This window comes from Peromyscus eremicus, chromosome 15 (genome assembly GCF_949786415.1).
Source record: "Peromyscus eremicus chromosome 15, PerEre_H2_v1, whole genome shotgun sequence".
Lineage (NCBI taxonomy): Eukaryota > Metazoa > Chordata > Mammalia > Rodentia > Cricetidae > Peromyscus > Peromyscus eremicus.
Window position 1 is genome coordinate 18,415,667 of NC_081431.1, and position 22,221 is coordinate 18,437,887.

Genomic DNA, 22,221 nt, shown 5'->3' on the forward strand with positions numbered 1-22,221 from the left:
GGCCTCGGCCTCTGCTTTCAGGATAGGACTTAGCAATATAATTGTTCAAAATGTTGGAAAACACCAGTGAGTAATTGAGCAGACCAAGAGAAGTGCCTACCCTGAGTTCTTGCTGGACTCTGCCATTTGGATCTATGGTTGGTTGTTTGCACACCATCATTCCCCAGAGTAAAGCTCTCTACTGACTTCCCTTTTCAGTATACATACACATTCTTTCCCAGAGAACCACCTTTGATGTCCAAGCCTGAGGAATATTGTACTCTTAACAAGCTCCATTCTACTGTAATGCATCTGTGTTGATGATGCCTTTATTTGCTATTTTTCTTGTTAATTTGTTTTCTATTTTTGTCAATGTAACATAATATTACTGAGAGAAAGGATCTCATAACTTAATGACTGTCACAGGTCCCAGGATAGATACTTGTTAAGTATTTATTAAAGGAGTGAACATAAAATGTGACTGGAGCTTGGAACAGTTCGGGTCAGGAAAAGGTCCTGCTCTTAGCACAGTGCAGTTACCTGTGGATATCTGGGCTTCCTTTCCTCCCAGTTGGCATCCAAAGTCTACATTGGGATAGGAAGATCTTAGTGTCTTTTTGGAAAGTAGGTTGGAGGGACTCTCACAAGCCTAGCCTGGTCTGGAACTCAAAGGATCCTTATACCTCAACTTCCTGAATCTAGAAGTAACATACCTAGGCCTTAACACCAAGCTTCATTCATGACATGTCTCTGTCCTTTTCAAGATGGTTATTTTCTTAAACAGAAGTTTTGGCATTTGAGGATTATTTTTAAGACAACTGAATACGTGATTTTGGGGAAAAAATAGAAATAGGTAGGGCTTGGAAATGAAGAGGCATGAGTAGATAGTTCACTTCAGAAAGTTAAAAGTAAAAGCCCAGTTTGCGAGATAGAAACTGTGAAAACATGGACTCCAAGCTGGGGAGCCTGCTTTGTGTCTTGTCTCTGCCACTTACTAGTTCTGAGATGTGATGCCTCAACTATCTCCTTCACAAGGAAGTCCAGGGATTCTGGGATAATCTCCAGCCCCTGTTTCTCTGGAGTGTGCCTGACAAGCCAGCTCTTAAAGTCTCTAGATGACTCCAAGCTTGAGTGACCTGATGAACTGGTCCTTATGATCTTCATGAGAAGTGAGGGATAGATCCAATATAATAAATCCCTGAGTGGAATGAGCATGAGGAAATGTAAGACTAAATAAACAGTAGCAAAAACAGTTTAAAAGTCTACGGAGTCTCAACCAAGTGATACGAGAGGCTATTGAAGATATTATTGTGCTTAGTCAGGCACTGTTTCATAATTAATTTACCTCAGGAGTCAAGGACCAGGACATCTGAACTGATCCTGTCTTCATATTTGTAACTGTTCACTTATGGCTGCTCTCCTGATGAGAATATGTATGTTGATTTCTCAGTTCCCAAAACCTCTGAAATGATGTCTAAATGTTGAAGATAAGATGCTTTACATGCTCTGCTTCTAGAATTATGCAACATGGCCAACTCTTGTTGATTAGTGGAGGTGAGGAATTATGCAACATGGCCAACTCTTGTTGATTAGTGGAGGTGAGGAAAGAGGTGAAAGTTAAATTCCTCACCTCCACTAATCAACAAGAGTTGGCCATGTTGCATAAGCCTCAGTGTTGAAGGATGATGGGTTCATTTCTAGGGAGAGAGGGCTGTACAGAAAGCCCTTAGGTTAGCATAATTTCCAAGGTGGGTGTTGTTAGTCTGTGGGAATCTGACTTCTGTGGGCCTCAGAAGTAGAGTATGGCTTTGCTCTGCTGCTGGTCCTAGATAGTACAGTAACAAGAGCCCAGCCAGTACAGTCCATGCCTGACAGGGTATACCATAGACTAGGGTTAGGGAGAGCGTACAACTCGGCCTCCTCTCTCCTCATTCAGGATCTCTAGGATGGAAAGGCAAGTGAGAGGATGGCCAAGCCTCTCTCCGTCTGGACTTTTGTTGGAGGGGAGGGGTCCCAGTGGCTATTAACTGAAGTTCTTGGTTCTAAGGGCCAAGGCAAGAGCTTTAACTTTGTCAGTCCACAAATCCTAGGTTTCCGTTATGGGAAGAGAAAAGAGGCAATAAGCCATCATTACAGAGTAGGGTTTTTTTGTTTTGTTTTTTTCCTGGTGGCCTTGTTACAGCTCACACACCCAGATTCGGTTCCGAAGTCCGTAGAAATGCCATTTGTTAGCAGTTGTCTTCCCACTTGCCACCTTGGTTTTGTAAATCAAAAAAAGTCTTAATTATTTTTTAAGAATAAATCAGCAGTTAAGAAAGAAAGCAAAATGTTCCATTTTCTACAAACAGCTGCAGCAATGTGCCAGATTGTCCTAACTGGTGTTAATTAATGGAACAGATTTTAGAATGTGTTGTCTTTCATTACATCCATCAATGGTCCTATGCTTGCCTCTCACAGAAAAGGAACATTTCTTTGAGAGCGATCTGGTCACTTTTGCTACTGTCTAATTACATTTGTTAAATGTTCTGAGAAAAGCAAGTGCCTGAAGCTGCTTGGATGCAGAGATTGAGATGCAGAACTGTAGGGTTGATCATTTCAGTGTAGTACATGTTCATTATTGCTGTCATTGTGTCTGCAAGGTCCTCCAGAGTAGGAAGAGGTTCACATACATTGACCAGGTGCCATGTACCCCAGCTCCGTTCGCTGCAGCCCCCTGCCAGGGCATCACAGGTGCCAGGGAGCTGCTGCCATCCTGTCTCGGTTGGGCATAGTCAAAGAACCAGCCTCATTGTGATCAACCCTGATGGAGCAGACAAGAGCTGGAGTGGGGGCCTCACAGCCAGACTGTGGATTCAGATTGGTTCCTAGTCAGAATTGCAGAATGTGTTACTCAAGTGACAGTGGAGCGTCTTCATTCTCTGGGGGCACCCAGCCGTATTCCCTCCCTCTCCAGGCAAGACCAAGACCTGCCATGTAAAGCCCTTCTGGGCTTAGGACAAGGTCTGGTTTCAGCCAGGAGCCAGAGCAGTCCTGTCATCTGGAATAGAAGAACACAATGCTTTCTCACACGTAGTGTCTGGATCTTGTTACAGGTTTGCTATGCAGAAACACTCAGAAGAACAAAGCTTTTAGTGGGGAAAACTGTTTCTCAGATGTGATTGGCACATGTCAGAATTGCAACAATATGACTTAAGCTGACTTTTTTGTAAAGATTTTATGCTATATGACTCAACAATGGATACCGCCCATCCCTCCCAGCTTTCAAACAGCTAAAGAATTTTGATCTAGAAGATGCATGTAATTGGCTTGGTTCTGAACCCATATTTTCTTTTTGTTTTGTTTTTCGAGACAGGATTTCTCTGTGTAGCTTTTGGAGCCTGTCCTGGAACTCGCTTTGTAGACCAAGCTGGCCTCGAACTCACAGAGATCTGCCTGGCTCTGCCTCCCAAGTGCTGGGATTAAAGGCGTGCGCCATCACCGCCTGGCTGAACCCATCTTTTCTAAGGAGGCAGATTTCCCTCTACCTAGGATTGCTGCCCAGCTGTTTGCAGAGGGGATTTGTGGAATGTCCTACACAAACTGTATGTGGTGTGTTTCTACCTGCTGCAGCAGTAGTTCATGGTACATTTGAGCTGAAAAATTTAGGTTAATGCCAGTTTGGTTTCACTTCTGAGGTCCCTGTACATTAAGAAGGGAATATAGAAAGGAAAAAAAAGGCAAAGAAACAATACAAAAGTTGATTTTTTCAGATAAAAGCAAAGCCTTTTATGGGGTGCAGTATAGCCTCTGTTGTTGTTGTTACATGAAATCAGTGCTCCTTAGGAAGGCTGGGCAACAAAAAGAATGGAAATATCCTTTTTTAATGGATTTGAGGAAATGGAAATATTTTGCTTGGGAAAAAAATGGTTGCAAGACTGGAGAGAGATGATGTTCCAGTAATTAAGAGCACTTGCTCCTCTTATAGGGGACCTGGGTTCAGTTCCTAGTTCTACATGGGGGCTCATAACCAGTGCTTTAATTTGTTTATATTGCTATGATGAAAACCATGACCAAAAGCAGTTTATTTGGCTTACGTGTCTTGATCACAGTCCATCATCAAAGAAAGTCAGGAAAGGAGCTTAAGGCAAGAACCTGGAGGTAGGTACTGATGCTGAGGCCATGGAGAAGCTGCTTCCTGGATAGCTCCCCATGGCTTGCTCAACTTTCCTTTTTATATAACCGAGGACCACCAGCCCAGGGGTGACATCACCCAGTGTGGGTTGAACCGTCCTATATAAATCTGAAGTAAGCATTTTATCAGCGAAGGTTTCCTCCTTCCAAATGACTTTAGCTTATATCAGACTGACGAGAGAAACTAACCAGCCCAGCCTACAGCAGTGTACAGGGAATCTGAGGCTTCTTCTAGACTCTGAGGATACTTGCATTGCTGTGTTTCACATAAGTGCGCTCTCTCTCTCTTTCTCTCTCTCTCTCTTTCTCTCTCTCTCTCTCTCTCTCTCTCTCTCTCTCTCACACACACACACACACACACAAAATGAAAAAATCCTTTTTCAAAGGTTGTGCTGGCTTGTTCATCTTGATCACAGGACAGTATGCAGTGGGCTGTGGAGATGAGCAGCAGTGGCTTAGATGGAGCCCTCTAGTGCTGCCGCACACCAAGGAAGAGCTTTGTGACTGTGGAGTCTAATCACACCACACGTAGGGAGGAGGAGGAGGAGGAGGAGGAGGCATGGGCCTTCCTGGCCCTTTACATACAGGAGAATAGAGAGAGAGAGAGAGGGTCAGGTTCGTGCAGGCTACCTTTCCCCATGTCTTTCAGATCCCTCGTTTTCCTGATGAAATAGGACTCGAATGCTGCCCTTTGTGTTTCATCTTTTATCTTGTTCTCTTTATTCTAGTTATTATCACAGGATAATTGAGAAGAGTGAGTTAACTGATGGTAGATATTGACTAATATTACTTATGAAGATTAGTTTGCTTTCTTACTAGGTCACCAGGAAGAAAAAAAATACAAGCACTTTGAAGACCTAATGGATTCTGTAGAATTCAATGACTTAAAATTTAGAACTTTATGTATCTCTGAAATGCATGATTCTTGAAAGTAGAATTCTGTCTTTTTAATAACATTTTTCTTATAAGTATTGGATCTTGAAATTTTGATGTTTTAAAGATGATTTTATAAGATTATTTCTTTGTAGATCATGTGCATTTAGAAATCATAGTTTGTCTTTAAAAAATGAACTCAATTTTGCGGAAGTTTCTACAGTTTATTGTCCCGATAGTGTGTAGTCGAGAGCTAATACTGCGGACCGTAAGTGACAATAGCTGTTTGCTGCCCACAGATGATGAAGACGGCATGGACTGCATGGACAACGAGCGGCGGCCACATTTCCCTCAGTTCTCCTACTCTGCAAGTGGGCGAGAATAAGTCTCTTTCATTCTGTTTCTACACTGTCATCTTAGAGTTCTGTCACTGAGAATGATTCCTGGACATCTCCACCAGTCCTCGCTCTTACAGATAGCAGGGGTGCTTCTGACATCCCTGACCAGCCAAGGGTCTTCACCCGCACCACCTTTCACCCACATGAAAACATATACACAGACACTCCAGTTTTTGTTTTTGCATGAAATTGTATCTCAGTCTAAGGTCTCATGCTGTTGCTGCTACTGTCTTACTATTAGAGCAATTTTCAGAAGTAATTTTACAGTCTGGGAGTCACGAGCCCATCGTATCGTTCCTTGTGCATCAACTGTCATCTTTCAGTTTCTGTTCTTCCTGAGCAGTGAAGGCTAATCGAGACACGCTGATTCTAGGTACATTTTTACCTTTCTAGAAGATACATCAGGAACTAATTAGACTAAGAAGAGTTAGCTTGTATCTCTGAACAAGCAGTTGTTGAAGGGTGGTGGTGTGCGTATGTAAGGTTAGCACCGCATGTCTGATCATAGAGTGCCGATCACTGATATTTGGCTGGAATTCCTTAGGAAGCATTGAGGACTGAAGGGCTGATGAGATACACATGATTTTTAATTCCTGCTGGATATTGTGGAGGAAGCCCAGTGTCACCCATGGACACCCAGACTTCACGGGCAGATGGCTGCTGTTCTACAAAGTACTGAAGGTGCAGAGTCACCTAGAGGGTCTTAGGATCTACATTGTACCAGAGAGTATTTTTCCCCTGGGCTTGGCAACCTTTTCCCTTCTTGATATTTATCACCTCTGATGGCTGAAGAATGTAGACAGTATAATGATCCTGCTGTCGCCAAAATCTATACACCAAGGTGAACAGGTGTTTGCCTTACCAGTTTTGAAGTTTTCCTTTCAGTTATAGGTGAATTAGCTTTTTCTCAGATGTTAAAACTTTGAATGTCCTTTTATGATTTTGTTTCTATTACAGTAGTATTTATTTTTAGTGATAAGAATTGTATTGTCATGTTAGCAAACGCAGTTCCAACTCACAGGACACTGACTGCGGTTTCTTTTGAACCGTGTGCAAGGAATGTACACACCCGTTAGAATCATGCACTTTTTCTCCTTTGTATAAAAATTGGTAAGGCTCTGGAATTGTATCTGTTGGTTAAAATCTGGCTTTGGGAGAAGAGATGCTGTAATTTAACCCCTTGGTGCCGAAATGAGAAAATCCCCAATGCCAAGGGGTTGGTAGAGCAAATGGATATTGATGGTTGCTCACTTGAGTGGATGTGTGAGTGTAGCCTGGCATAAGGTAATGGAGAAAGCTGAGACCCAAATGATAAGAAATGAACTTTACTTGGCAAAATGAACACATCACAAATATTTACACAATAGGAAGCAAAGGACAAGAAGCTGGTGTGTTTATTCTTATCAAGGTACATTCATTACTGAATCAAGCCATCAGGGAAAACAACAAAACAAAACACCTCTAGCTTTTTGTTTTCTGTACATATTCATGTCTCCCAATCCCAAACATTTCTCACTGAGAGGGGACATGTATGCAAACCTCATCTTTCTCCTTCATTAATGATGATCTTCAGATTAAACCCTTTGGTGCTAGGAGCTGACACTTTCCAAAGCAGACTATGAAGTCCAAGGATCAAAGCCTTTCTTGCAGCAAGCAGGAGGGCGTGTGCTCCAAGGAGTGATCATGGAGATGTTTTAGTCTAGTCACTAACTGACAGCTCCCAAATGGAAGACTGCAGCGTGGCATAGTAGTGTTCCTGCATTGTCTTTTTGAGTAGGAAGTCATGTTCTCATGCAGATGTCTTAGCCTCTAGGCTCAGACTTGGGGAAGCAGAGCCGCTGCTGGCAGTGGCTGGCCGCTGGGACTGCTGGGGTTTAAAGGGCATTTACTAAGGCAGCTAAGACGGATTCAGACATAGATTTTGTCCTAATTTTTCATGTTTCTACGTGAGTGAGTTTATCCTTAGTGTGGAGTAGGAAGTTAAAGTAAACAGATGTTTATTTTTACATCTGTAGTCTTTTTTCCTACTTAGAATTATGTTGAATGTTTCACATTGGCAGGAAAGTAGATTAGATGGTATGTCCTTTAAGTTACCTTGCATCCACTCTGTAAGAAAGAAATGTGAGAGGAAGAAAAGCAAGCTGAGCCTGGCTGATGTCAGAGCATCTATCCCTCAGAGGGAGCAGACCTGTACACTAAGCACACAGCTTCTTTTGTTCTGTCTCCTCACCAAGTCTTAAGGTGACTTCATGACCTTGGCCAAGGATACTTTCTAAAGATTAATGAGGGGCACTGACAGTGCCTCAGGCTGGCTATCCTCACACCTGGCCTTTGGTCCCCAGCCATTCGAGGGCTTTCTCTTCCCATCCCAAAGCTCCCTGAGTGTCGCAGCAGGCATATTCTTGGCTTTGATTTTGAGACTTTTTTCCTTGCGATCCCAGATGTCAGTTAAATGGCAGAAGTCGAACAGAAGAGGAGTGGGGAGAAGATTCCTGTACCTAAGCTTGGGGTTCAGGCAACTGAAGTGGCTGGAACCCTGGAATCATTTTGTCCAGATGCCATCCTGGCTTTGTGATTCCAGCTCCTCCCAACTCCAGCTTGACCTCTTGTGGTCATGCAGGGCTGTCCTGGAGGAAACTGGCCACTTCTGCTCCGACTGCTGGCAGGGTTGCTCACAGCTTTGCTTTCTGCCCTGATGACATAGCATTATTCCAGTATTGTTTCCATTTCCCACACCTAACCTCGAGCTTCTCAAAGCTGACTGCCTCACAGGGGCCACATGCTTCTCCTTTCCTCACTGACTGCAGGGTCTCTACCACACCTCAGTGTACACACTTTGCTGCTACTGTCTGTACTGTCCACATCACAGTTCCCTGAGCTTGCTCCTGGTAGTGCATTACAGGCAAGCATGAAATGTAAAGTATTTATTTAAATAAAAAGAAAACCTCCGAATTGGTCATCGAGTCACCTCCCTGTAGATTTGTAGTTTGTGACCTATTTTGACTTTCTAGTTCTGCTAGATCCATGCAAGATCTGGTCATCTGGTTAAGGGTTTGGAACAGACACAGCTATGAACTTAGATGCTGTATCATTGTCACTGCTGGTCACACTACAGACGTCCGTTTCCTTACATATATGACCCATAGGGTATAAAATAACTACAAAAAACTGGCTTTGTACACTGTACACCCTTAGTATCTCACAGGCATCTGATAGGGACACACATTACTTCCTTCGTACAGACAGCTTAAATAAAGCCCTATGTCAATCTGCTACTTCTCTGTTTGTTGTTGTTGGATATGGCTCTGTAACCTCAGAAAACTAAACTTTGTTCTTTTCTGGAAAAAAATGATTATGACCACAGCTGGTATTAAACAACCCTGTATGAAGGTGTGACAGGAAAATAGCTAAATTCCTCTTAGATTAAAAACACCTAAAGGGTTATTTTTACATAAGCAAAATGCCAATAGCATGCTCATACAGACTGATGAAGGGCTAGGAGTAGAGTCACTGGCCAGAGCACTAGGTTTCAAGGCCCATCTGCTAGGATGCCAGAGACAGAATATGGTGCAGGCCCTAAAGGTCTTATAAGAAATGGTGTGGACCCAGGATTCTCAAGGAATGTAGCTTATCACTGATGTCTTCCTGATAACATACGGCCCCATACACTACCTTTGCAAGTGTATCTTTAACCCTTCATGGCAGTTTATAACTTAGACATGAGTAATCAATGGCTAGAATGTCTGGATTACATTGACTCATTTTGGATGGGGCGTATTTTTGATTTTACCTCATAAGCTACAATTGTAGAATTTGGCTTTGCTCTTGTGATTTCAGCAGAGAGGCATGACTTTTGGGACCAGTTTATCAGACATGTATGTGTATTTCTCACAGCCAAATTTGGGGACATTCTTACATGTGCTGTCCTGAAAATCAACTGGGGTTGACAGATCCAGACGGCTGAAATAAAGTGACCTCTATAACTCTTTACAGGTGCTATTTTTAGAATATTGTATAATTTATTCATGGTATACATAAAATAGAAATGAGGACAGTTAAAATATGTGACAGCTTTACGTCTAGCATATTTGATGAAAGCAGAACCTTGTGACTCAGAATAGGAGTTCTGTCTGAGGCTTGCACCTTTGACATGCCCCAGAGATGAGGATGGCCTGTGTGCTGTCAACACCACCACCTCCTTGGCCTAAGCTGCATGATTGTGAGGGGCGGGCTGAGCTTGGAGAAACCAGTCCTCTGCTGAGAGCCCTGGGCTGCTAGCTTGCTGGCTGGGAAAGGAGATGAGGTTGGGCTTGTCCCACACACAGCCTTGCTTGCCCTTAGTGTCTCATTATTCCACCCTCAAACCCCATGACCATCTCAGCATCTAGGCTTTTCTTTTTTTTCTTTTTTTTTTTTTTTCTTTTTTTGTGGTGCTGGGGAAGGAACCCAGGGCCTTACACATGTTAGGCAAATGTTCTACCACTGAACTACACCCCAGACCTTCCAGTGTCCATTTGTATTCCTTTAAAGCATTTGAGGGCTTGACTGTATAGTAAAAATACTATTTTAGACTAAAAATATGATCTGTGTACAGCTATTTGATATACTGTTAAGTAAATTTTCTAATTTCACATACATTTGTTTTTAGGCTCCTCTCAAATACTGCTATTGAAGACTAAAATCTGACACCATCGAGCCAAAGATGCCTTTTTTGGGGGGGAGGGGGCTGTTTTGTGTTGTTCAGAGAATGGAAAGGATAATGCAGAGTGCTTCCTGAGTACATACAGTTCGGTGGTAAATACTGGATGCTGGCTAAAGGTATACATAATCTATCTCACAAAAGGGGAAGGACAGTGGCCGGCAGCAGGAGAAGTGGTCTTCAGTACACTTTGGCTGACTCAAACATGTGCCTTTGTGTGTTTTGTTTGTCACTGCTACAAAATGAAAAGGAAACAGAACAACTCAAGTCTTTAGAGGTCATTTTATTAATCCCGTATGTACTCTAGAGTAGAGACAACATAAATCGGTGACTTGATGCTGTTTTGAGCACACACTCCAACTAGCCCAAGCCAGTTCATGCTGAAGCACTCCCTGTCTGTAGCACAGGGACAGAACCATGGCATGAGGACCAGCCCCCCTGCAGCCCCAGGTGGTGTCTCCCTGGGGAGGTTTCGGTGCACTGTGGCACGTTAAGTACAAATCAGATGAATGTAAATATCTCTTTGTAAATCATTTATTTCACTCTGTTTCATCCAGGTCAGCAATCAGATTGTGGCATGCTGGGTAACTGGAAAAAAAATGATAATAAAAAGTAAGTTTAAATAGATCATGGGTATTTGTTTTCTCATTTGTTAGTTTGGTCAGCTGTTATTACTGAAGTTTTGGAGAAAAGGTTTCTGTTGCTAAAAATGTGGAAACCACATGTAGCCAACTGTATTGAAAGTTTACCTCACCCCTTGTCAGCGAGACCAAAGCAAGCCCTTTTGTGTCTGAGTGTCAGGCTGTGTATCTCCAATGCTTTCCTTCTGAAAGCAGCCTGTATTCCAGGCCTGTGTGTACCTCTCCCTAAGGACAGCTGACATGATGACAGTGTGTCCAGCTATTTGTTAGGGAATGGATCTGACCTCACAGTGGGCTTTAAGGTAGGGGAAGAATGAGGACGTCAGCCAGTGTCTGTATGGATAACCCAGAGGAGCCTCTGTTCCCTGCAGCTTCTTGGAACATATCTAGTTGCAGTTTGACATACTGACACTCCACCCACATGCTGGAAGGTGGGACCCATGATACTGAGGTTCATTTCTAAGATTTTGCACTTACTGGTATGGGGGGAGACAAGGGTTGGGAAAATGCTGAACCCCATTCCCCGATGACTACACTGACTTTGCACACAAGTTCCTGCCACACATAGGTCTATCAGATGTCTCCCTAGTTCTGCAGTGCCTTCAGTGGAAGGTGACCAGCTACAGTGCTGTGGGAGGCTGAGGAGGGCTGTCTGTGGTGGTCCTGGAGCTGCAGTTTCCACTGGGCCAAGAGGATGGAGCACAGGCCAGGGCCCGCCCAGCTTCAGTAACTAGAGCTAGAATCCAAGGGAGGACTCTGCCTGGTGGAAGCCGTGATTATGTGTTGGGGACTTATGAGTTGGAAGCCCAAGTGAGACATATTGGAAATACTCTTTTCTATGCTCTCTCCTTCCTTCCTTCCTTCCATCCGTCCGTCCGTCCTTTCTTTTTTCCTTCCTCCTTCTCTCCTTCCCTCCCCCCCTCCTCCCTCCTCCTTTCCTCCCTCACTCCCTCTTTCCTTCTCTGGAAAAGCTCAGGTACATGTTACCATGTATGAGTAGTATGGTAGTGAATTTTAATGAACTATTAAGTAAGCAGAATGGTTTCCACACTAGGAATGCAGGTGGGGCTGTGGCAAAAGACAAGGTCAGCGCGGTCAGCGCAGGACAGCATAAGGCTAAAGATGAGGAGCCTGTCGGAACTCATGGGAGCTCTGTTCTCAGACTCTTCCAGAGGGGTCTTGGAACATCTGTCGGTCTTCAAAGCCTGCCACCAACTGTAATCAGCAGACAGAGGGACTCCAGTAGAGCCGGCCCTCACTGAGCAAGCAGATACTGGTTCTGAGAGTGACTTGCTGGGATGCCTTCCCAGTGCTCTGAGGATAACCAGACAGGACAGGCTGCCTGCTATCCTGGGTCCCTAGACACTGGTCTTCTAACCCAAGAAAGTGGGTGATCGAACAAGAATCGGCACAAACCATGATAGACACATTTCAGAAGAGAGAAGTGAACACACTTGGGCACAAAATCCCTACTTGAGTGCAGACAGTGGCAGGGACTCCTGTGGCAGAGTGGAGCTTGCTTGCGGCAGGATCTTTATTAACCCAGCTCCAGGAAATGTATTTCTGTCTTTTGCGTGCCTGTGGCTCCAAGGTCCTCTAGATACATCATCACTGGGCTCCCTGTTGATTCTTGACCTGCTCTTCTGAGGCAGGACAGGAACCCATGAAGTCCCCTGCTCCTGGAGCCAAGGGGCTGTCCCTCTCAGTGTCAGGCTCGAGTGTGGGTAGACACCCGGCTTCCTTACGGCCACGGCACATCTTTAAGTGCTGCACTGTCTCCTGGAGTGACGTCTCTCAGTGCTGCCTCAACTGTGCACAGTCACCCAGAGACAGAAACGCGAGTCACCATCACTCACGTATCTGCTGTCACTCACTTGTCACGGGTGTTACTGATGCGAATTTCTGTCCTCAACACCACAGCCTTGGTGGTCTCAGTCCAGAAGAGAAGATGTGTGTCTAGGGAATGAGCCTGGGACAGCCATCTCCCCTCCTGCCACCTCCCGTTACCATGACCCCTGGGGTGGCCCTCCTGGATCTGTGACTGCCCTGGGAGAAGAGACAGCCCTTTGATTTGTCTGGCTGTAGCCCGATGCTCCTGACACATGCTTCTTGTCTCTTTTAACTCCTACTACAGCCTTGGGGTTTGTGCCTAATTTATTTCTCACATTTACTTTAGACTTGGAGTTTAAGAAGAGAGTTGCATGGGGTGACCCAAACTGTTGCCCAGTTGACGATGCTTTAGGGTCCCCAGCCCTTCCTGCTGTTGGGGTAGATCAGGCTGCCATTTCTACTTATTTGCTTTCCTTTCTCTTGAGATAGACTGGCCCACAGGCCTCTCTGCCTTTTGATTCCAGAATCCTATAGCTCCTCATTCTTTCCAGCTCTCTCTGTGCTCATCCTATGTGGCCATGTCCCCAGATACTCTTTGTCTATGTGCCTCTGGCAGTGGGCGTGAACTTTTAAAAGGGTGACCATTTTCTCAGTGGTCCTTCAAGTTTGTACTGAGACAACAGAAGTACCCAGGCCCCAAGCTTCTCTTTGTGGCTTGCCTTCCATTATGGTGCTATGGGATACTCATGGACTCTGATTTCCTGTCACATTACACGTTCCTTGGGCTATAATCCTCCGTCTGCCTGGGAGGATATGAAATGAATTCTCTGTAGTGGCCCCATGATCCTGTTGTGATGTTGACAGTAACTATGTGAACTTTAGTAGTACCTGGACTGGGCTCCAAATGGGACCCACCCTGTACTTGAGGTGCCGAGCTGAGATCTGAAACTAGGCATGTGGTCTCCAAGGACAGTTCCTATCATGATTCTCCAGGCCTGCTTTGGATGCATGAAGAACTGAGAGGCTGGCACAGCAGCATTAGAAGCACAATATGGGTGGCAATCTAGAATGGATCAACCCAGACAGAACAAATGGTACTCTGTGTGCTGTGTGACATCAGTGGGTTATGGCAGTGAAGGCCACCTCGCTTAGCAAGCAGTTTTAGCAGTGGCCCCAGATCCTAGAGCAGTCTCCCCATCACAGGCCAGAGCTTCTGCCAGGAACCACCAAGGCAGGGAGTCACAAGTCACCATAGAGCAGCAGTGACTCCTTGCTGGCCACCTGGGTGGGCTTCTGAAGACAGCTGTGCCTCCCTTCCACTAATGGGCTGGCTCTGCCCCCTCTGCAGAAGCCAGAGCAAGGACAAAGCAGAGGGTGACGAGGCTGCACCTCTGCAGACAAGGTCGAGCTCCCACGTGATGGAGGCAGCTACGTGCAGGCCAGGGATGCCTGCACTCTTGTAGGAGGGGTGCAGGGTGTCTTCTAAGAGAGCCATTTGTCACCAGAGCTCTTCAGGGTCAAGTGTCTGCTGGTTCCTAAGCACTTGCTCTGCACGGGGGCAGGTGTCTGTTTTATGTGAATCGTATTTCCATGGGAAATAAATTTTAAGAATTCCCAAAGGACAGACAGTGTCACCAACAGCAGGGAGTGGAGCCTCTGGTTGCCTCATGTTTGGAAGCGTTAAAAATGAAGACAACATTGACATTTGGGGTTGCAATGTGACGGGATTACAGTCTTTTAAAGGCAAGAACTACTTATCTCCACAGCATGTAATATTCAGTGTTTTGTTCACTTGTCTAATTGGATTAAAATATTTAGCTCCCTTTAAAAACTCGATTGTGAGTTTATATTGCAAAATGTAATGTCTAACTCAGAAAGCAATAAGAGGAGCAAATGCATCAGAAGCAATATAAAATTCAACATTTTCCATCCATGATTCCTATTCTGGAAGTATGCATTTTTGGACAAAGGGAGCTGTTCGAACAGGCCTGCCTTAGATGGAGCCTGGTGTACTTTTCAGTACTAAGGACACACACGGCGCCTAGATGAACAACCAAGCTAAGTGCGTGCTGTTTCAGATGCTTGGGGAAGTCTCTGTGAGGTTTGCAGACCCTTATGTTAGAAGTGCAGCCTGGGGTCTTATGTCATTCTCTAAAAACACCCAGCAGCAGGGAGTTAATGACATCTTAGCTGCATATGTTCAAGTTGATTTAAAAAAATATGCAAGTCACTTTGGTTGACAGTGTCTTGTACACAGTTTTGAAAGAATCAGGGCAAACTTTAACAGAGTCAGTTTTTATTTGAAAAATATTTTCTGGGAATGTATCAGTGTTTATTTTTGAGACTGACAATTCGGGTGAAAATCAGGATAAAAACAAAAAAACAATTTGGTTGAAATCAAATTGTTTGTTTTCATCTATTTAGAACTCTTTCCAAAAAATTCTGGTTTCAGAGGAGGCTTTGTAATTTATTTTATTTAGTGTATTTTCCGTTCTAGTCATAAGACACCATCTGTCTTGCAGGTAGTTAACTGTGTGTGGGTCCTGAAGTGCACTAGGCAAGGCCCCTGGGCTCTAGGAAGGACAAATTAAGAGTGACCACCTCTAGGTCCCACTTTGGCTACCAGCTCCCTAGCAGCCAGTGTGTCTGGGAGACCGTCACTTGAGCCGCCCATCCCTAGCTTCCATCCTGTGTCTGCTGGTTACAAGCAGGCCTCTCCTCCCCAGCATCTCCATCCTCCCAGCATCTCCATCCTGTGTCTGCTGGTTACAAGCAGGCCTCTCCTCCCCATCATCCCCCTCCTGCTTGTTTTCAGCTCTATTCACCGAGTCCTCTGATGGAATGAGATAATGTCGAAGATCTTGAATATAATCACATATGGCTGCTGGATCCCTGCACAACTTTAAATCAAATTAGAAAGTGCATTTGCTGCCAAGAATGCTTAAAAGTCATAGGGCCAAGAGATGAGCCCCTGACACGCAGCTTCAGACTGTTTTCTAAACTGTGAGTGATTCCTAAGAAGGGACTCAGGGAATCCCTCCCCAGCCTGAATGCTGAGGACTCAACAGGCGGCCTGCGCAGGGTGACAGCTATTGGTGGATGCCAGGCAGCTGAAACCAGAGTCACTCTACCCAGTAACTCCCCAGCTCATCTTGATGGGGGGAACAGCCCTCCAAGTAGACAGACCATTTGTGTTTTCTTCCCTCTCCCAGACCCAAGAACAGACTCGGATTTCCTCACCAGCTGCCTCCACCCTTCCTGGCCAGATGCTAGAGTCTCTGGGCTCAGGCTGCTGACCCCTGACCCTGCTCCAAGCTGTCAAGCCTTGTCTGGTACCCCTGGGACCCATCACCCTCACCTGTAAGCCATCTCCACACTACTACCATGGCACTTTGGCCTCCCCAGCCAGGCAGGTCTGCCAAGGAGAGAGAACGGTGGCTGGTCCAGTGCTCACATCACAGTCAGGCTGTGAGAGGGCTCGGGCCACTGCCATGGTAAGAGTGAGCGAGCATGGCCATGCCCGCACAGGCCGTCATGTGATGGCCTTCTAGAGGCCCTTTTCTAAAAGTTCCTTTCAGTGTGAGTCAGAAGTTGAGAGAACCACCATTTTTAGTCATTCCTGCGTTAGGAGCACACTACAGACCAGCTAGAGGCTCATCCTGCACTCTGGATGTGACTTTGCTGCCACACAGCAGCCATGTAAGCTCTCCAGCCGCAAGTGGCCTTGGCACATGGTCACAACCAGGACTGGTTTCCTCCATGGGCATGAGGCTGTGTGTGACTCAAAATCTAAACAGAAGCCATTTAGAATAATCAAGGCTTAGAAACAAGGCATTTCCTGTTAGAGCCCACCCTTCTTCCTCTGCATAGGCCAGGACTTCCGACGTAGAGCCAATCTGGGGGACGTGACTAAGCTCCCAAGCAGCTGTCTGGTCAGAAAATGCTCATTCTCTTTTGGGTACTGAGCAGACAGATTTTCAGAGTTGGACATGCAAAATTAAGCTATTCTGCTTAATTCATCCAGGCTGGGAAAATGGAAGCCTTCCCCTCACCATCGCCACACTGCACACACAGGTGCTGTAAGCCTCAGATGCCCCACAGTCCAGATGAGAGCCAGTTAGGGCACAGCTGTTCCCTTCAGAGCCCCCCAGGAACCACTCCCCTACCAGTTACAGTCAGTCAGACTTTGGCCTTCTAACTTCAAGGGTTCCTTTAAAAACTCAGTTTATAATTCATGTTTATTTCAAGACAAAAATGCCTCACAGAGGCCACCAAGTGCCAGCACACAGGGACCAGTGCAACACGTGTGCCAAAAGAGTAGACTCTGGGTTTAGAGACTGAGCACAGAGCCTGTAGAACCAGACCGGCCTCTCCAACTGTTGCCAGCATTTGCTACTGAGAGCCAACATTACCTCTGCCAAATTTCTTGCATCTTGGTCATCTTAAAAATAACTCCCAAGATAAAATTTCAATATAAGAAGCCCCTTCAGAAATGCTCCAGATAGACCAGTATCGGAGAGCAAGGGGCAGACAAGTCATTTCTGTTGTCACTGGCAAGGGAAGAAAGGCTTTTTCCTGTAACATTTTCTTCTAAATGCATTCTGTGCAAATCCTGCAATGAATCTGGCAATTCTCAGGCTTTTAAGGCCCAGGAAATAGCTTCTAAACATCTCTGTTCCAGAGATCTGTGTGTGCAGACCACGGCAGATGAGGAAGAAAGGCACCCCTCGTGAGAGGAGGCCCAAAGTCCACAGAGGGCAGGCTCCTTCACCATGGATCCCAGTCCTCCATCACAGGTGACAGAGGCCCAGTCACTAAAGGTGGCTTTGTTGACTTTGGACTTGGATTAGCCAGATCTCCCTCAGATCTGCCTACAGCCCTGGGGTATGACCAGAATCAGGCTCCTCGGCTGAGAGATGGGACTCAGCACTGGGCACATCAAATGGTCCTGTCACTGCTGGCTCTCTAGGACCTTCTCCGGAAGGGGAGAGGGTGACCTCAAGTATGGGATACTTCAGCCTGCTAAGTCCCCGAGGTCCCGATGAGTATGCCACTGCCCTCATCACCCAGCTCCCCTGACTCCCATGGTGCCCGTGAGGACAAAAGCTCCAGGAGCCCTGGGTGACCTGCTCAAGGTCTTCCAAAGGAGCTGTTCCTGGCTCTAGCACCAAACTAAGATGTCCTTTACGGCTTTCTTTCCAGTTATCCCAACAGCTTGTAAATGGAGGTCCATGGCTCCTGCTTCCAGACATGCCCAGGAGCGTCAGGGGTCACCAGAATGTCTCGTCCTCCCCTCTCTGTGTCTACACACATTCTAGACAGTTGTCAGTGTATGGTGGGTGAGCTCCTGCCGGCCTATAACTCCCTAGCCCTCCAGTCCATATTTCTACTCATTGCCAAAGCCCTCTGCCTGGTGTCCAATTTGGCTCCTTCACAACTGTGAACTCCAAGCAATTTACAGAGGGACTGAGCAGGCTGAGTTCCAAGGCAGGTCAGGATTATCAGCTCCAGGTCGTTTTGAATGGAGAATGAGAACGATCTTTCATCCTTTCACTTCTAAATGCTTCCCCACTAATCATAGCAAGCACTTGCCACTCCAAGTTCCTTAGAGCCCTCTCAGAGTACCTGGGTGCAGTCCCAATTAAAGGCAGGAGCCACCCACAAGTCCAGCAGCCACCTCTTGGTCTTAAATTGCTTGATGGGGCAAAAACAACAAACAGACAAACAACCCTCTCTGGTGTAAGGGGAAGCTGTTGAAGAACAGTAGTTTTGTGCCATCCATCCAACTCACCTGGACTTTCTTCCGCCATTATCTAACCTGAATGGGGACAGCTTGGGCTCTGGAGTCAGACTTAGATTCCATTTGCTGTGCCCCTATTTGCTAGCTGAATATGCTTGTTTGAGCCTCAGTTTCCCTATCTGCAAAATGGAGACAATAATATCAATCTTGCTGGCTTGCTTAACTGGACAGAGTGAATGCACATTCTAGATGCCGTCGTTCCCCAGCCCCAGACCCATTGTTACTGAATTTATTGAATTAGGATAGGACATCTGAGTCTTTTCACAAGACCTTCCCATCTGGGAACACCTCTTCCTTCGACTGTTAAAGTCCTCCAGTCCTCAGGGACAGTTCACAGCTGTCTCCTCCACATGCTGGGCCTGACCACTGCTGCTCCCCCACCCCCACTTTCTTGTCTTCCCCACTGCATGGTGTGGCTGCCTTAGGTATGACTGGGTGATCCATGTGCCTAAGGCTGACGGGAGACAAGCCTGGGTCACACTTTTCCATGCGCATTCCAACTGGCAGCCCCACCCTCCTCCCAAGTCAGCTCAGGACTTGACCCATGTGATCAGCAGGGGTTTGGGGCTGTAACCGTGCAGCCTAGAAAAGGGGAAGGAGAGGGTTCATGTGTGCTGCCACGCTGCACTAGGCCGCCCTATCCTGGAGCTATAGTGTGCTTTGTGTGTGCTCTCGCAGGGTCCTGGGCTGAACTTAGCCTATAGTGGTCCCTGTGTGCACTCCCACTCTGCACTGGGATACTCGGTACTTGGGCTGCAGCTCATCTCCTACGTCCTCCCACCCTACCTGGGCCCGCAGACGGTCCACCTCCTCTGACAGGTTCTGTCGCTCCAGGAGAAGCTGATTCTGCTTGTTGAGCAACTGCACCAGCTGCTGGGCTGTGGCCTGGCCATGCTTATCCAACTGCCTGAGTCTGCAGAAAAGAATTGGAGATGGGTTCTGAGAGCTGGTTGCTTTGGAGAGCACAGAGAACAATGACAGGTGTTAGCTCGTCAGTTATATGTGGTAGCATTCCAGTGCTATGACAAATACTCGAAGAAGAAACGGCTTGTTTGGGCTTATGTATTTTTAAGTTTCTGCCCATGATTAGTTACCCGCATTGGGCCCACAATTACTTAGCTGTATCACTCTGGGTCTGTGGCAGAGCAGCTTCCTGTGTCCAAGCATAGGTGATAAAAGAAGTCCTCACTTCAAGGAGGACGGGAAATGCAGAGAGGAAGCCAAGGTCCCAAGACTACATTCACCATCACACCAACAACCCAACTTCCTCCCCGTAGGCTCCTCCCTTTGCACGGGGGGGGGGGGGGGGAGCTGGGAACAAAGCCTGCAAACAGGAATCATGGGAGTGGGATGCAAACCTCACTGGGTAGCTGTGCTAGACACTGAAGTGCAGGGGAAACCCTTGGCTAGTACCGGGGCCACTGGCCAGCACTTGGTAAGCTAGATCGCCTTCTAGCCAATGACCAGGGACGCAGCAGTCAGCCTCACATGTTCTTGATTAGAAAACACGTAGGGGAGTGGAGTATAGAGGAAAAGCTGAGGCCTTAGACTCCTAAGCAGAGGTAAAAAAGGAGGGGCCTCGATGCCTCCATTGTTCATCTGGGAGCGACTGGGGCAGATTGCAGTCTGGCTAGGGATGGGGTGAAGCTCCAGAAACCCAAACTAAGGGCTTTCCATTATAGTCCCTGTCAGTCACAGGCTGGGGCACTGCTGACCAGATGTCTTCAAAGATCCTAAATTTGTCGTTCTGCTGATGGGCTCTCCTCCCCAGACTTGCTAATTCACTCCAGCCATTACCCTCATCTGTCCAGACAGTCCATGCAGTCGCTAGCACATGTGCCCATGGAAGGCAGCTTTGGGTTAAATTTAGAGCTGCTCTGGACAGAGAGGCAGGCGCAGCGCACTCTTCCTCGACCTCCACAGTCAGGAGCCCCGCTCTGAGCAACCCCTTGTGCAGCATTGGATGTCACGAGCTCCACGTGCATTTCCAATGCCAGGCTCCTGTACCCGGTGACACCTGCATGCAGCTGCTGACCAGGAGACCCCTCATTTCAGGCTCTCCACAGGCAGTGCTTCTGGTGGGCTCCAGCACAGGCAGCATTACAGAGCCACACCTTAAGTAAGGCCTTGGGACATTTTGTTTACTAATGTACACTGGCTCTAAGCAAAATGCATTTCTGGAAACCTTGCAACAGTCGAGTATTTTACACACCCACAAACACACACAGGGACACAGACAAACAAACACACACACACACACACACACACACACACACACTAAATGCAAAGCATGGTATAACCTGCCCCCATCTGCCCTTCTCTGCATACACTCAACTGGCCGGAGTCATTGCCTCAGAGTTCCAGCCCCATCTCCTCTTGCCAACACTTAAGTTAGTTCCCTACTTCCACTCACACCAGGCCAGGGGGCTTCTCAGCTGGAGCATCCTGCTGTGCCAGATGAGCAAGGAGGGCAGAGCATGACTGCGCACGCACGCACGCGCGCACACACGCACGCACGCGCGCACGCACAGTGCCCCCTCCCCAGGCTTCCATGGTCCTCTGCTGTTGTTCAGATGATGGAAGGACCAAGGGGCCTAGCTTGGCTTCCTCCGCAGTTGCCCCATCAAACCTGAGCAATGGCTCACTGCCCAATAAGGGTTTCCTGCCAGTGTCTGTACTACATCCTTCCTCTGCCCTTGGAGAAGGAAAACTCAAGTTTCCCTGAGTAAAGCCACAGGCACTCAGCACCGGGATGGCCGCATGCCTCCACTCCAACACAACGTCGGAGGACAGGGTTTTCTGGGGGACCAGTCTCTGTGCTAATCCACGAGGGGACAGACCTGCCTGGAGCTTGTGTGGACTGCTTTGCCAGGGAGTACTGCCACCCAGGCACTCTGCAGACACATACGTACGCCCCTATCTTTCAGCACCCTGAGCTGCTGGAGCCCTGGAGTGGCTCCCACAGGCCACTGACTTGTTTTTCTGAGAAGCGGTTAACTGTCCCGTGCTCCGGTCAGGCAGGTGAAAAGCACCGTGGGGAGCAACTGAGCGGCGTAACCCCAAAAAGGCTTCCCTCAGATCAAGTCCTATTGAGGTCGTGGCTTTGGGCTTCCTGCTTCTGAGAACAAGTGGGACAAGAACATGAGTTAATAAGCAATCGGTAAGCCTGGCAGGGAGGTGGCAGGTCGTGGAAGGCAGACGCCAATGGTGGCTGAGCACAGGGGCTTCCTGCATCAGCACCCGGCTAGGAGGGGCGAGGTCCCGAGATTGAAACCCTGACCCCTCCCTCCCGGAAGGAGGCATTCCTCTACCCAAGCCTCTCTTCTTTGCTCAGGCTGGTCTCAAACTCACTGGCTCAAGGTTCAAGCCATGCTCCTGCCTCTGCCCCCAAGTGGCTGTTGCTCTAACTGCACACCGTTGTACCAGGACTGGCTAATGGTTCAAACCCGATTGATCCTCAGTGAAGCTGCTCTCGGGTATGATTTTCCCCCATTAAAAAATAAAAACAATGGCCCCCCTTCTGTTTGGGGGGGCAGCCCATATACTGTCACTCCATATACAGCAAGGAAGTCAAGCCCAGAAACTTAAAAACCCCCCAACTGTACATTTTCTGAGAAAAAAAAAATACAGACAGAATTTAGAGAAAAGGAGATCTGTTGAGGAAATACTCTTGAAGGTCTCCGTAGGCACCTCATGCATGCCAGGAGAAGGGACTTTTAACTTCAGAAACACTGCCAGCCCAGCCCAGCCTGCACTGTGTGAGTGGATGCTTTATTACCATCAGTTGGAAGCAGTTTCTTGGACAGTTTTATAGACAAAGAAGCTTTATTT

At 47.0% G+C, this 22,221-nt stretch overlaps 2 protein-coding genes across 3 annotated transcripts in view; one reads left to right on the forward strand and one right to left on the reverse strand.

The window, feature by feature from the left end:
* Akt3 (AKT serine/threonine kinase 3) overlaps nt 1-8,693 on the forward strand; it is a 236,334-nt gene extending 227,641 nt beyond the window's left edge. For both annotated transcript variants that reach the window (XM_059280533.1, XM_059280534.1), the window contains exon 13: nt 5,322-8,693. In XM_059280533.1, coding sequence (XP_059136516.1) covers nt 5,322-5,407 — 86 coding nt within the window. In that variant the 3' untranslated portion in view covers nt 5,408-8,693. The remainder of the gene's footprint in view (nt 1-5,321) is intronic.
* A 1,944-nt stretch (nt 8,694-10,637) lies between these two features.
* Nucleotides 10,638-22,221, reverse strand: part of Sdccag8 (SHH signaling and ciliogenesis regulator SDCCAG8) — a 200,284-nt gene continuing 188,700 nt past the window's right edge. Inside the window, exons 17-18 of the mRNA XM_059280536.1 lie at nt 19,177-19,303; nt 10,638-10,707 (exon numbers count right to left, since the gene is read on the reverse strand). Of these exons, the coding sequence (XP_059136519.1) occupies nt 10,678-10,707; nt 19,177-19,303 (157 nt within the window). The 3' untranslated portion in view covers nt 10,638-10,677. The remainder of the gene's footprint in view (nt 10,708-19,176; nt 19,304-22,221) is intronic.